At 42.0% G+C, this 12,754-nt stretch overlaps 1 protein-coding gene across 3 annotated transcripts in view; it reads right to left on the reverse strand.

Moving 5' to 3' along the window:
- Window positions 1–12,754, reverse strand: part of Bbof1 (basal body orientation factor 1) — a 42,456-nt gene that overhangs the window by 28,068 nt on the left and 1,634 nt on the right. For all 3 annotated transcript variants that reach the window (XM_070030214.1, XM_070030204.1, XM_070030195.1), the window contains exons 2-4: window positions 9,396–9,621; window positions 6,033–6,098; window positions 2,920–3,063 (exon numbers count right to left, since the gene is read on the reverse strand). In XM_070030214.1, the coding sequence (XP_069886315.1) occupies window positions 2,920–3,063; window positions 6,033–6,098; window positions 9,396–9,621 (436 nt within the window). The remainder of the gene's footprint in view (window positions 1–2,919; window positions 3,064–6,032; window positions 6,099–9,395; window positions 9,622–12,754) is intronic.

Below are 12,754 nucleotides of genomic sequence, written 5' to 3' on the forward strand. Positions count from 1 at the left end.
AGGTTTAATGAGGTGAGTGCTGAGGCTCTTCATTGAGTCCTTACTAAAGGTTGAATAAGTGATGCCGCACGTGTATTTTATAATTCAATGAATACAAAATTCGAGACGCAAGGAATTTACAACCAAGGATAGGCGCCGTTCCTAACGTCTGTAATTTTAGCTACTATGTAGGTGGAGATGGGGAGGATCGCAATTTGAGGCCAGCCCCAGAATAAAGTTTGCAAGACCAGGTAGTGGAGAAATGTATAGAAAGACCAACGTATAGACCAGCCACGGCAAAAACCAACACCCAGTTTTAAAAATAATGAAAGCATGGGGCTGGGAAGGTGGCTCAGTGGTAGAGCACTTGCCTTGCATGCATGAGGCCCTAGGTTCGATTCCTCAGCACCACATAAGCAAAAAAGAAAAGAGCCGGAAGTGGCGCTGTGGCTCAAGTGGTAGAGCGCTAGCTTTGAGCTGAAGAGCTGAGGGGCAGCATTCAGGCCCCACGACTGGCCCCTAATAATAATAATAATAATAATAATAATAATGAAAGCACAAAGAAAGAACCGGAAGCATGGCTTAAGTGGTGGAACACCTGCAAAAGTCCACAATCTTGTTGGCCAGATGTCAAGGTAGTATAGGTAAGTAGTATAAAAGCTACAGTACAGTAGAAAAGGTGTAATCCCCCCGCTCCCATTTTGGATTCTTTGGCATTAGGTCTCACTATATAGCTCAGGCTGTGCTGGTACTCACTATGTAATCCAGGCTAGCCTAAAACTCATCTTCCTCCTTCCTCATCTCCCAAGTACTGGTAATACAGGCATATACCATTGCACTTGTTTTGTGTTAAAAGTTCTTTTTATTTGTAATTTAAAAACAAACTTGCAAAGTCCAAAATCTGCCCTTTGCCTCTCAACATAAATTAGACACTGTTCAGAATGATTGCTGATAACAAAACATGCCAAGGACAGGGGTGCTGGGTGTGGAGGGAAAGAGAACTTAAAAACAAAAAAACATTTCACCCACTGATAAAAAAAAACAAAACAATCTTGCTGTGTAAGATACACATAACACAAAATAAAGTCTAAACAGGCATGGAAAAGGTCTTATCCTCAGCACTATTGGGGATGGGAATAAAGGGATAGTTTCTGCCTGGCTCTCTCCCTAGGATTGCTCACTCTGGGCAATGTTATCCACCAAGTCATGAGTGAGTACATGAGTAAGTTTACAGAGGGGACTATATGGGAAGAAGCTTCTGCCTCCCATAATCACCAGCACATCAGGACAGCCAGGTGAGTATATCACCATGGAAGCAAATGCTTCATCTCCTATTAAGCATTCAGACAACTGTATCCCTGGCTATTATATACCATGACAATCACAAGTGCTATAAATCAGGACTTTTAATTTCATACAGCAGCACGTCACTTTATATAATTCTCACCACATGTCATGCACTAAGTACTTTACATATACTATTTGATTTAATGCTATAACAACCCTGAATGCCTTTATGATCCCCATTTTAAAGATGAGGGAACTAAGCAAGTTACAGGAAGAAAGGTTAAGTAACTTGCTGGTGGCAGTTTCCTATGTCACTGTTGTTAGCAAAATCAGCGCCCTTCCCATAGCTTAGTATACTCCTTCCCCTTTCCACAGCTTAGCATGCTCCTTCCTAGGCAACACTAGGCCCATGTAGTAAAGGCAGTAAATAATCAGCCTCCAACCCCCCCTTACCTTGGGATGGCACATCTCTGGAGCAACTACCACCATATAAGGCAACAAGAGCCCCTTAGAGTGACCTTCAGGTCTGGGTAGCTTCATGGCCTCTTATCTACTATTTGGACAGCAGCTATAAATCCTAGTCTGCCATGATGAAGCCCCTGTCCCACACATCCATACCAGGGTCTCCACCTTCTAGCCTCTTCTGGCCCCTCCTAAACATCCTAGGTTATATAGGTCACCTCAGACAATAGATGGTGCTTCTTCTCACTTCTCCCTTGTGAGAATGGTTCTTGCGGGGGGCGGGGGGGGGGGCCTTTTCTGGCAATAAACCTTTCTTTGTTCTCTGTACCTGGATGTCTGTGTGGTTTTCTAGCAAAAGTAAAAATCTAACAGCTACTATATTTTAATTAATGCAATGAAACTATATTCTGGGTTGAAGGAATGGAAAGTAAGAGAAAGAATATAAGTACATCAGAGAAACTTGCTGAAAGTATTTAATATTCCTCACCCTACTCACTTCTACCCAGAGCCTTCTGACTTTTTTGGTAAAATTATTCATCAGGCTAAACATATATTTTCCTTTAGAACTATGCTATCCCCCTCCCAGCCCATTGTTTTCTAAGAAGTGGTAGTTCACTTCTTATTACAGTCAATAAAAATATGTAACTGCTGATGAACAATGGTGACTTGGTTTAAGATTTGGTAAGTTCACAAATAAATCAATGTTTAGAGAAAGAGTAGTTGAATGGTCAAGACTTTCAGCTTCCTCTGTTTCTCTCGTGATCTCTAAAATGTCAGAGCTCCTTGATGTTTCACAGGAATGTGAAGAGTTTTTGTGTAGTCAACTGTAATGTCTTATTTAAGAAAGAGATTAAAAAAAAAAAAAAAAGACAGTAAAAGATTGGGAGCCAGGCACTGGTGGCTCACGCCTGTAATCCTAGCTACTCAGGAGGCTGAGATCTGAGGATCGAGGTTCAAAGCCAGCCAGGGCAGGAAAATCTGTGAGACTATTATCTCCAATAAACCACTAGAAAACCGGAAGCTGTGCTGTAGCTCAAGTGGTAGAGCGCTTGCCTTGAGCTGAGGAGCTGAGAGACAGCGTCCAAACCCAGAGTTCAAGCCCCACGACCAACAAAAAAAAAGTATTGGGAGGAAAGAAGGAAAGGAAAACAGGAATGAAAGGAGTGGAGGAAAGGGAAGGAAGGAACTTACATCCTCTAATTCTTTCTCCACTTGGATTTTTCTCTTCTGGAAATGTTTTATTGTTTTCAGCTCTGTCTGAATCATACTAATTTCTTTGGCTTTTTGATAGAATCTTCCTTCTAGCTGATTTATTTGCATAGTATACTTTTGTTCCTATATTCAAAAAAGAAGCAAGAAAGTTAGGAAAAACAAAAGTTCTATATAGTCATATTTCACCTGAAGCCTTGAGCCACTTGTTTATCTTCTTTGAAGAAATGTTCCATTCTTTTTGTTTAAAGTGTTAATTTTTGCATACAATATTAATTTCTTTAAAATGATCCCAATCTACCTTGAATAAGAAAGAAATTCTAGAAGAATGTATACATATAATTTAGTAGGTAAAGCATGTGCTTAGCATGTTCAAAGTTCTGAATTCAATCTCCAGCAACAACAAAAAAAACCCAAACCAAAAAAAATTTTATACTCAAAACTGAAGTGTGTTGTTGAATTGATAATAAGAACTTCGTGGGGCTTGAACTCTGGGCCTAAGCACTGTCCCTCAGCTCTTCAGCTCGAAGCGAGTGCTTTACCACTTGAGCTACAGCGCCACTTCCAGTTTTTTGGTGGTTTATTGGAGATAAGAGTTTCACAGACTTTCCTGCCCAGGCTGGCTTTGAATCGCAATCCTCAGATCTCAGCCTCCTGAGTAGCTAGGATGACAGGCATGAGCCACTGGCGCCCAGTAATAAGAACTTGCAGTCAGGAGTTTCACATGGTTTTTGAACCTGAAAGTTTTGATCATAGATCTTTATTGATATATTCTCGTGAGAGAAAGTACCAAAAGCAAAATAAAACAAAAACCCTTAAGCCAGACACTGGTGGCTGGCTCACAGCTATAATCCAGATCACTAAGATCAGAAGGAATGTGGTTCAAAGCCAGCTCAGGCAGAAAAACCCAAGAGAGTCTGTCTCCAAAATTGCCAGCAAAAAATCAGAATGGAGGTCTGGCGTAAGTGGTAGAGCACCAGATAGGCAAGCAAACAGCAATATGAGGGTCTAAGTTCAAACCCCACCAATGCCAAAAACAAAACAACAACCAAACAAGCCTCTTAAACTATTTCTAGGCATATATTGTTGGTGATAGTGTTACTATTGAAAGATTGTGTGAGGTGATTATATAGATTATATTGATTATATTGAGGTGATTATATTGATATCATTAAGAACGGAGACTGCTGGGCACCGGTGGCTCACGCCTGTAATCCTAGCTACTAAGGAGGCTAAGATCTAAGGATCACGGTTCAAAGCCAGCCCGGGCAGGAAAGTCTATAAGACTCTTACCCCTTATAAACCACCAGATAACTGGAAGTGGCGCTATGGTTCAAGCACTAGCCTTGAGCTGAAGAGCTGAGGGACAGCACCCAGGCCCAGAGTTCAAGCCCCACAGCCAACAAAACAAAAAGAACTGAGACACTTCAGGCAAGGAAGAAAGGAGAAACATATAGAAAAAAGTTAAAACATCCTGCATTCTGGGACTGGGGGGTGGGGGTGTAGCTTAGTAGTAAAGCACCCATCTAACATGCATATGACCCCAAAACTTGTAGGTCCTGTGTCTCTGAACTAAAAACTCTGCGTGAATTTTTTTTTCAGTTGGGGTTTAAACCCAAGGCCTCATATATGCTAGGCAAACTGTACTATGGAGCTATTTACTCATCTCTCATAATCTATATGATTCTTATTCATTATCTTTTTTCCAGTTTCCATGCTTGCATTCAGGTCCTCATGCTCAGCTGGCTTGCATGCTCATGGCTGAATGTTCTTATACTTTTTTTTTTTGGGTCCAGTTGTGGGGCCTGAAATCTGGGCCTGGGCGCTGTCCCTCAACTCTTCAGCTCAAGGCTAGCACTCTACCACTTGAGCCACAGTACCATTTCCGGCTTTTTTTTCTTTTTGCTTATGTGGTGCTGAGGAATCGAACCCAGGGCCTCATGTATGCAAGGCAAGCACTCTACCACTGAGCCACCTTCCCAGCCCCTGTTCCTATACTTGAACCACCTCCAGCCCAGCTTTTTGTTGATTAATTGGAAATGGAACCTTTCACACTGTCTGCTCTGACTGGCAACTGTGATCCTCTAGAACTCAGTCTCCTGAGTAGTTAGGATAATAACTACTATACCACATAAATATTAACAGAATTTTTTTCACTTTTATTTGGTATTGGGGACCTTCCTAGGTTCTGGTAAATACTAGGCAAGCACTCTTATCACAGACCATACCCTCTTCTTCTTCTCCCTCCTCCTCCTCCTCCTCCTCCTCTTCATCCTCCTCCTCCTCCTCCTCCTCTTCTTTCCTCCTCCTTCTTCCCCCCTTCCCTCCCCCCTTCCTCCTCCTCCTCCTCTTCTTCTTCTTCTTTCCTCCTTCTTCCCCCCTTCCCTCCCCCCTCCCCCTCCCCCTCCCCCTCCTCCTCCTCCTCCTCCTCCTCCTCCTCCTCCTCTTCTTCTTCTTCTTTCCTCCTCCTTCCCCCCTTCCCTCCCCTCCTCCTCCTCCTACTCTTCCTCCTCCTCCTCCTCCTCCTCTTCCTCCTCCTCCTCTTCTTCTTCTGTCCTCCTCCTTCCCCCCTTCTCTCCCCCCTCCTCCTCCTCCTCCTCCTCTTCTTCTTTCCTCCTCCTTCCCCCCTTCCCTCCCCCTCCCCCTCCCCCTCCCCTCCCCCTCCTCTCTCCTCCCCTCCCCCTCCTCTCCTCCCCCTCCTCTCCTCCCCCTCCCCCTCCTCCCCCTCCCCCTCCCCCTCCCCTCCTCCCCTCCCCCCCCTCCTCTCCTCCCCCTCCTCCTCCTCCTCCTCCTCCTCCTCCTCCTTCTTCTTCTTCTTCTTCTTTTTCTTGTCAGTTCTGGCACTTGAACTCAGGGCCTGAGCACTGTCCTGAGCTTCTTTTGCTCAAGACTAACACTCTACCACCTGAGCCACAGGGCCACTCTGTTTAAGTGGTATTGAGGAATCAAACTCGGGACTTCATGCATGCTAGGCAAGCACTCCACCACTAAGCCACATTCCCAGCCCTTTTACTTATTCTTAATGATCTTAGGTAATTGAATTCACTGGAAACACAATCACTTAATAAGTGAAGTATTAGTATACATATACTCACCAACTTTTCCTTCTCCTCTTGAGCTTTTTCCTTTGTCTCAACCAATTGCTGTTTCAGTAGTTCAATCTATAAATGAAAATCAGAGTCAGGAAGGTAAAGAAATAACTGTCCTAATTTTCTGTATATGTTTCAGTATTTTTACATAGCTAAAACAAGCAGGGGGAAGGGACATCTCCCAACAGTCTTAATCTGCTATTTCAAGATTTTAAGAATCCAGATTTAATCAGAATAATTTAATTCTGTAATCAATTTAGTTTATAGATGTGGTAAAATATTAATTTACCATTTTAAGTGTATACTTCACACTTGCATTGTAAAATCTCTAGAATGTAACTTGTAAGTTTTTCGTGTATATGCCTTTAATTCAAGATTCAAGAGTTTCTTTCAAAGATGTTACTCTAACACTTGAGCCACACCTTAATTTCTGGCTTTTTGCTGGTTAACTAGATAGAAGAGTCTTGTATTTTGTCTGTTTGGGCAAGCTCTGAATTACAAATCTCAGATCTTGGTTTCCTGAGTAGCTAGACTAATAGCATGAAGCACGAGTACCCAGTTTTTGAGGGGGATTCTTTTGGTAGTACTCAGAGTCTTTTTTTTTTTTTTTGCCAGTCCTGGGGCTTGAACTCAAGGCTTGGGCACTGTCCTTGAGCTTCTTTGGCTCAAAGCTTGAGTCAAAGCACCACTTCCAGCTTTTTCTGTTTATGTGGTACTGAGGAATGGAACCCAGGGCTTCATGCATGCTAGGCAAGGGAGGGAGGAGGGAGGGAGGGAAGGAGAAAGGGAGGGAGAGAGGGAAGTAGAGGAGAAAGGGAAGGAAGGAAGAAGCTGGTGGCTCATTCCTGTAATTCTAGCTACTCAGGAGGCTGAGATCTGAGGATTGAGGTTCAAAGTCAGACGGGGCATACAAATTCAAGAGACTCATCCCTAATCAACCAGCAAAAAAGCTAGAAGTGGAGGTGTTATTCAAGTGCTGGAACACCAGCCTTGGGTAAAAAAGCTAAGCAAGAGCATAGTTCAAGATCTGTAGTTCAAGACTTAGTATTGGCGCGCACACACGAAAACAGAGAAATAAAATGAATTATTTTTGTGACTATCACAAAAAACAATGTTAAGTACTAGTAGATGAAAGGTCTGGAGGTGTAACTTAAGTAGTAAAGTACTTGCCTAGCAAATGTTAGGCTCTGAATCCAAACTTCAGTACCACAAAACAATGATGAACCAGTATGAAGATGCATGTAGTCTCAGCAATTCTGAAGGCTAAGAAATTGAAAATCATCTGGAGGATACAAACCCCTACGTCAAAAAACTTGCCAGAGGGGTCTGGAACATGGTAGAGTATTCTCCTAGCATGCATTAAGCCTTGGGTTCAATTCCTTAGTACCACATAAACAGAAAAAGGTGGAAGTGGCACTGTGGCTCAAGTGGTAGAGTGTTAACTTTGAGCAAAAGAAGCTCAAGGACAGTGTCCAGGTCCTAAGTTCAAGTCCCAGAGTCAAAAAAAAAAGCTAAAAATCTATATGCTTTCTATGTGGATTTAAAAAAAGACTACATATTTCTTGCTTATGAATATACATATATTTATATGACATATATAATTTTAAAGCATGCTGCAAGGAGGCATGTATCTTCAACATGGTGGAAGTTACCTGGGCTCTCCAAGCAGCTTATAAAAGCAGAAGGAAAAGAGAACAATTTGCAGTGATACTTCAAATTCTACTTTTCTCTTTTGGAAACTGTATCTTGGATCTGAACTATGTAGTTTGTTTGCCTTTTTTTTTCTTTCTTTTTTTTTTTTTTGTCAGTTGTGGGCCTTGAACTCTGGGCTTGGGCGCTGTCCCTCAGCTTTTCAGCTCAAGGCTAGGGCTCTACCACTTGAGCCACAGCACTACTTCCAGATTTCTGGTGGTTTATTGGAGATAAGAGTTTCATGGACTTTCCTGCTCGGGCTGGCTTTGAACTGTGATCCTCAGATCTCAGCCTCCTGAGTAGCTAGGATTACAGACATGAGCCACTGGTGCCCAGCTGCCTTTGTTTTTTTTCTAATACCATGTTTGAACTCAAGGCCTAATGCTTGCTAGGCAAATGATCACCTGTTGATTCATGCCTCCAGCCCTGTTTTTTGCTAGTTATTTTTGAGATAGGGTCTTGCTTCGTGCCAAAGTGTGGCCTGGATCACAATCTACCTATTTTAGGTATTGTGTTTTTGCTTCAATGAAAATCGTTCACCACCTTATCCAGCTTCCTTCCACTGAGATAGAAGCTAGTAGTCTTTTCTTCACAGCTTTGGCCTCACACATAGCTTAGAATGACAGTCATGTTCCACTATGTCCTGCTGTGTCCAGGTTGAGTCACTCAAGTAGCCTGGGCTAGTCACTAATGCTTGGCTGGCCTCAAACTCTTGATCCTCCTGCCTTCATCACCTGAGTGCTGGGGCAACAGGTGTACATTTCTTTTTACATCCAGATATAAAAATGATAGCTTTACTCTTGACAATTTAATATGCATAAAGTCCAAGATTTTACTTGCTAAGTTCATAATGTGATCATGGATTATGAATGAATTGCTTTATGTCATTAAAACTAAATACCAAGCCGGGTGCTGGTGGCTCATGCTTATAATCTTAGCTACTCAGGAGGCTGAGATCTGAGCATTGCAGTTCAAAGCCAGCCCAGGCAGGAAAGTCTGTGAAACTCTTATCTCCAATAAACCACTAGAAAAACCAGAAGTAGCTCTGCGGTTCAAGTGGTAGAGTGCTCGCCTTGAGCTGAAGAGTGCAGAGACAGCGCCCAAGCCCAGAGTTCAAGCCCCACGACCAACAAAAAGCAAAAAAAAACAAAACAAAAAAAACTAAATACCACTATTAAAAACACATACAGAGTAGGGCACTGGTGGCTCACACCTGTAATCCTAGCTACTCAGGAGGCTGAGATCTGAGGATCTCGGTTCAAAGCCAGCCTGGGTACGAAAGTTCGTGAGACTCTTTTCTCCAATAAACTACCAGAAAACCAGAAGTGGTGCTGTGGCTCAAGTGGTAGAGTTCTCACCTTGAGCTGAAGAGCTCAGGGACAGTGCCCAAGCCCCATGACTGACAAAAACAAACAAACACATAGATCACACGCATGGATTAATACATAGATCATACCATTCTTTTATTCTTCCTAATTGCTTCAGATAAGAAACATAGTGTAAGAGCTGAAACTTGAAACTATGAAAATACCAATGAAATTCTAAAATATCTTGTTTCAAGGAGATGCTAAGGGTTAATTGTACTGTTTCAATTAGATGAGACTTTAATGAATTAAAATTCTTGAAAAATGTAACAGAGGTAGTTAATGAGACTCATGAGGTTTTCTACCTACCTACCATATTATCTTTCTCCTGATCCTGCTTCTTCATAAAGCTTAATACAGACATTGTGTCTTTCTCCATCTTATACTGCTGTTTCTTTAACTCCTCATTACATTTTGCCAGTCTTCGGGAAGTATCACGATACTCAATCCTAGAGAGTTCTGTGACTTCCAATCTGGCCTCCCAAAGGGCTGCATTGGCTTTGGCTTGTTCGATCACAGCTTCCTCAGGTTTTACCGTCCTGCATGGGAGGAGGCAATTGACAGTATATACCTGTTTCTCTACTCTGTTTATATTAATTATGGCTCTCTCTTTTGTCTTGCTTGACACATCCTGGCAAATACAAGCAAATACTGTTCTGTTAATGGATCAATATAAATGTATTTGTATTCACAAAATTGAGTTAAATATTTAAGTATCTCTTCCTGGAAGAGGAAAGCTCTGGAGTAAAAAAAAAAAACAAAACTAGGGGCTGGGAAGGTGGCTCAGTGGTAGAGTGCTTGCCTTGCATGCCTGAGGCCCTGGGTTCGATTCCCCAGCACCACATAAGCAAAAAGAAAAAAGCCGGAAGTGGCGCTGTGACTCAAGTGGTAGAGCGCTAGCCTTGAGCTGAAGAGCTGAGGGACAGCACCCAGGCCCAGAGTTCAGGGCCCACGACCGGACCCCCCCCCAAAAAAAAAAAACAACTAAAAAACTGGAAAACCAAGAGGAAAGATACAAGTTAAATTCATTTCATAAAGTTTTCACAGCTTTTCATTTTCTAGGTTCTCCTGTATTGAAACTATCCCACTCAGTTGTCAATCTTGTTCTCTCCATCACAAACCCATTCCCTAATTCAATATACTTCTCAACGAAAACATATTCCTTCTGTATCTGCTATCTCCCCATCTATTCCACACATACCCTAGTTTTTTTTTTGTTATTGTTTTGTTTGGCTAGGCCTTGGACAAAAGAATATGTCACTTGGGCAATTATATGAAATACTTTTGTAACTGGTACCATGGTGTACCAGTCTTTAAGGATGTTTGAGAATTTTTCTGAAAACTACGGCTGGGGCTGTAGCTTAATGATACAGCACCTTCAAAAAAAGTAAGAAATAAGTAAATGATTCAAAGATTAAACTGATAAAAAACTTATCTTTCAAAATACTTATTATCCATTATATGATAGGTAGTAGGTACATAGTTAATACATTAAAAAGTTACAGTTGAGCTGGTGCTGGTGGCTCACACCTGTAATCCTAGCTTAGGAGGCTCAGATGTATAGGATGTCAGTTCAAAGCCAACCAAGGCAGAAAAGTCCTCTAGACTTCATCTCCAAAATAACGAGCAAAAAAGGAGATGTGGAGCAGAGTGACAGTGGCTTACACCTGTAATTTTACCTACTAAGGAGGCTGAGATCTGAGGATCATGGTTCAAAGTCAGCCTAGGCAGTAAAGTCCGTGAGACTCTTATCTCCAATAAACCACCAGAAAAACCAGAAGTGGCACTGTGGCTCAAGTGGTAGAGTGCTAGCCTTGAGCTGAAGAGCTGAGGGACAGTGTCCAAGCACAGCGTTCAAGCCCCACGACCAACAAAAAGTAGAGTTAGAGGCATGGCTCAAGTGGCAGAGCACCATCCAAGCAAGTATGTGACCCTAGGTTCAAAGCCTGAACTTCAGACCTGACCCTTTGCTCATTGGCTGGTGCTGTACCGAATGAGCCAAGCCTCCAACCCTGTAAATAGTTATACATATATATATGTAGATTTTTTTTTTTTTTTGCCAGTCCTAGAGCTTGAATTCAGGGCCTGGGCACTATCCTTGAGCTTCTTTTGCTCAAGTCTAGCACTCTACCACTTGAGCCACAGCGTCACTTCTGGCTTTTTCTGTGTATGTAGTACTGAGGAGTAGAACCCAGGTTTTCATGCATGTGAAGCAAGCACTCTACCACTAAGCCACATTCCCAGCCCAGAGATGATCTTTCTATACTTCCACTTTACCCTGCATATATACGCAACTGATTCTTAGTCCCTTTCCACCACTACCTTTTGTTCTCATCAAATTAAGGCTAGCCCTATCCTCCCTAATGTTAAGCCTGTTAAAGCTGTTTGACATGATTTAGATGCTAGTAATACACTGGCTTCAATTATCCAATTGCTCCTTGAAGCTATCAGAGTACTTGGTATAATGAATTATACATCTTTACCAGAAAGACCATTAACTCTAGGAGGAACTAAGTAGGTTTTTCTCATACAATGACCATGGAACATCTAAGAACTGTTATTGCTCCTTATGGTTTACATATGTTCATAGCCAAAAGTAGAAAACACATGATGTGAATTTCAGATATGTGAATTTCAGAAAGCCTTTGGCAATTTTCAAAAAAACTACTGTATTAGCCAACCCCAGTAGCTCACACCTATAATCCTAGCTACTCAAAAGGCTGAAATCTGAGGGACAATGTTTGCAGCCAACCTGTACAGGAAAATCTAACTCTTATATCTAACCAAAAGCTGGAAGTGATCTGTCTTTCAAGTGGTAGAGCACTAGCCTTGAGTGAATAAGAGCATGAGGCCCTGAGTTCAAGCCCTAGAACCCCCCTATACCAATCCTGTGGAATATTATTAACATAAAAGAAGGAAGAGGGCTGGGTTGTGACTCACTGGATTTTATCTCTGGGCTAGTTGCAAGATCTGAAAAACAAAAAGAAAGGAAAAACCACAAGAAGAAAAAAAGCTACAAATATTTTGCCTATCATTTTATAAAGAAAATAAGACCATCACAAAATGACAGTTGTGGTTATCTATGAGTAATGTGATGATAGATGAATTTTGATTTCTTCTTTTGCATTTTCCATGTTTCCCAAACCTTCTGTATTAAACTTGACATTCTCTCTTAAACTACTTACTTGAGGATTGAGCTCAGGGCCATGTACATGCTAGATAATTAACTATAATAGTCACTGAGCTATATCTCTAGCTCAAAGATGTTAACTTGTTTTTCCTCTTAAGACAGAGTCTCATCTGTAGTCTAGACTGGCCTACAATTTACTATTGCCACCCAGTCCCAAAGTCAGTTCTCTTTCTGTCTCAGCCTCAAAGTGCTGGGATTATAGGTATCGACCACCACCACTCTTGGCTCCAAACAAGTTACTTTATAAATACAATTTTAAAGGATTCCTTTGGGACCCCATGTACTTGTTGAATTAGACAACACAACCAGGATCACCCAACAGACCTACTTGCACAATAGCAACAGCTGCTAGCACTGATGAGGTGAGTGCTAGATCACTACCAGCATAGTCCAAAGCTCTGGTCAGTTATGGGAAATCTTTTTTTTGGTTCAGGTCGTGGGGCCTGAACTCTTGGTCTGGGTGCTGTCCCTCAGCTCTTCAG

This window comes from Dipodomys merriami, unplaced genomic scaffold (genome assembly GCF_024711535.1).
Source record: "Dipodomys merriami isolate MVZ:Mamm:240054 unplaced genomic scaffold, mDipMer1.0.p SCAF_1, whole genome shotgun sequence".
Lineage (NCBI taxonomy): Eukaryota > Metazoa > Chordata > Mammalia > Rodentia > Heteromyidae > Dipodomys > Dipodomys merriami.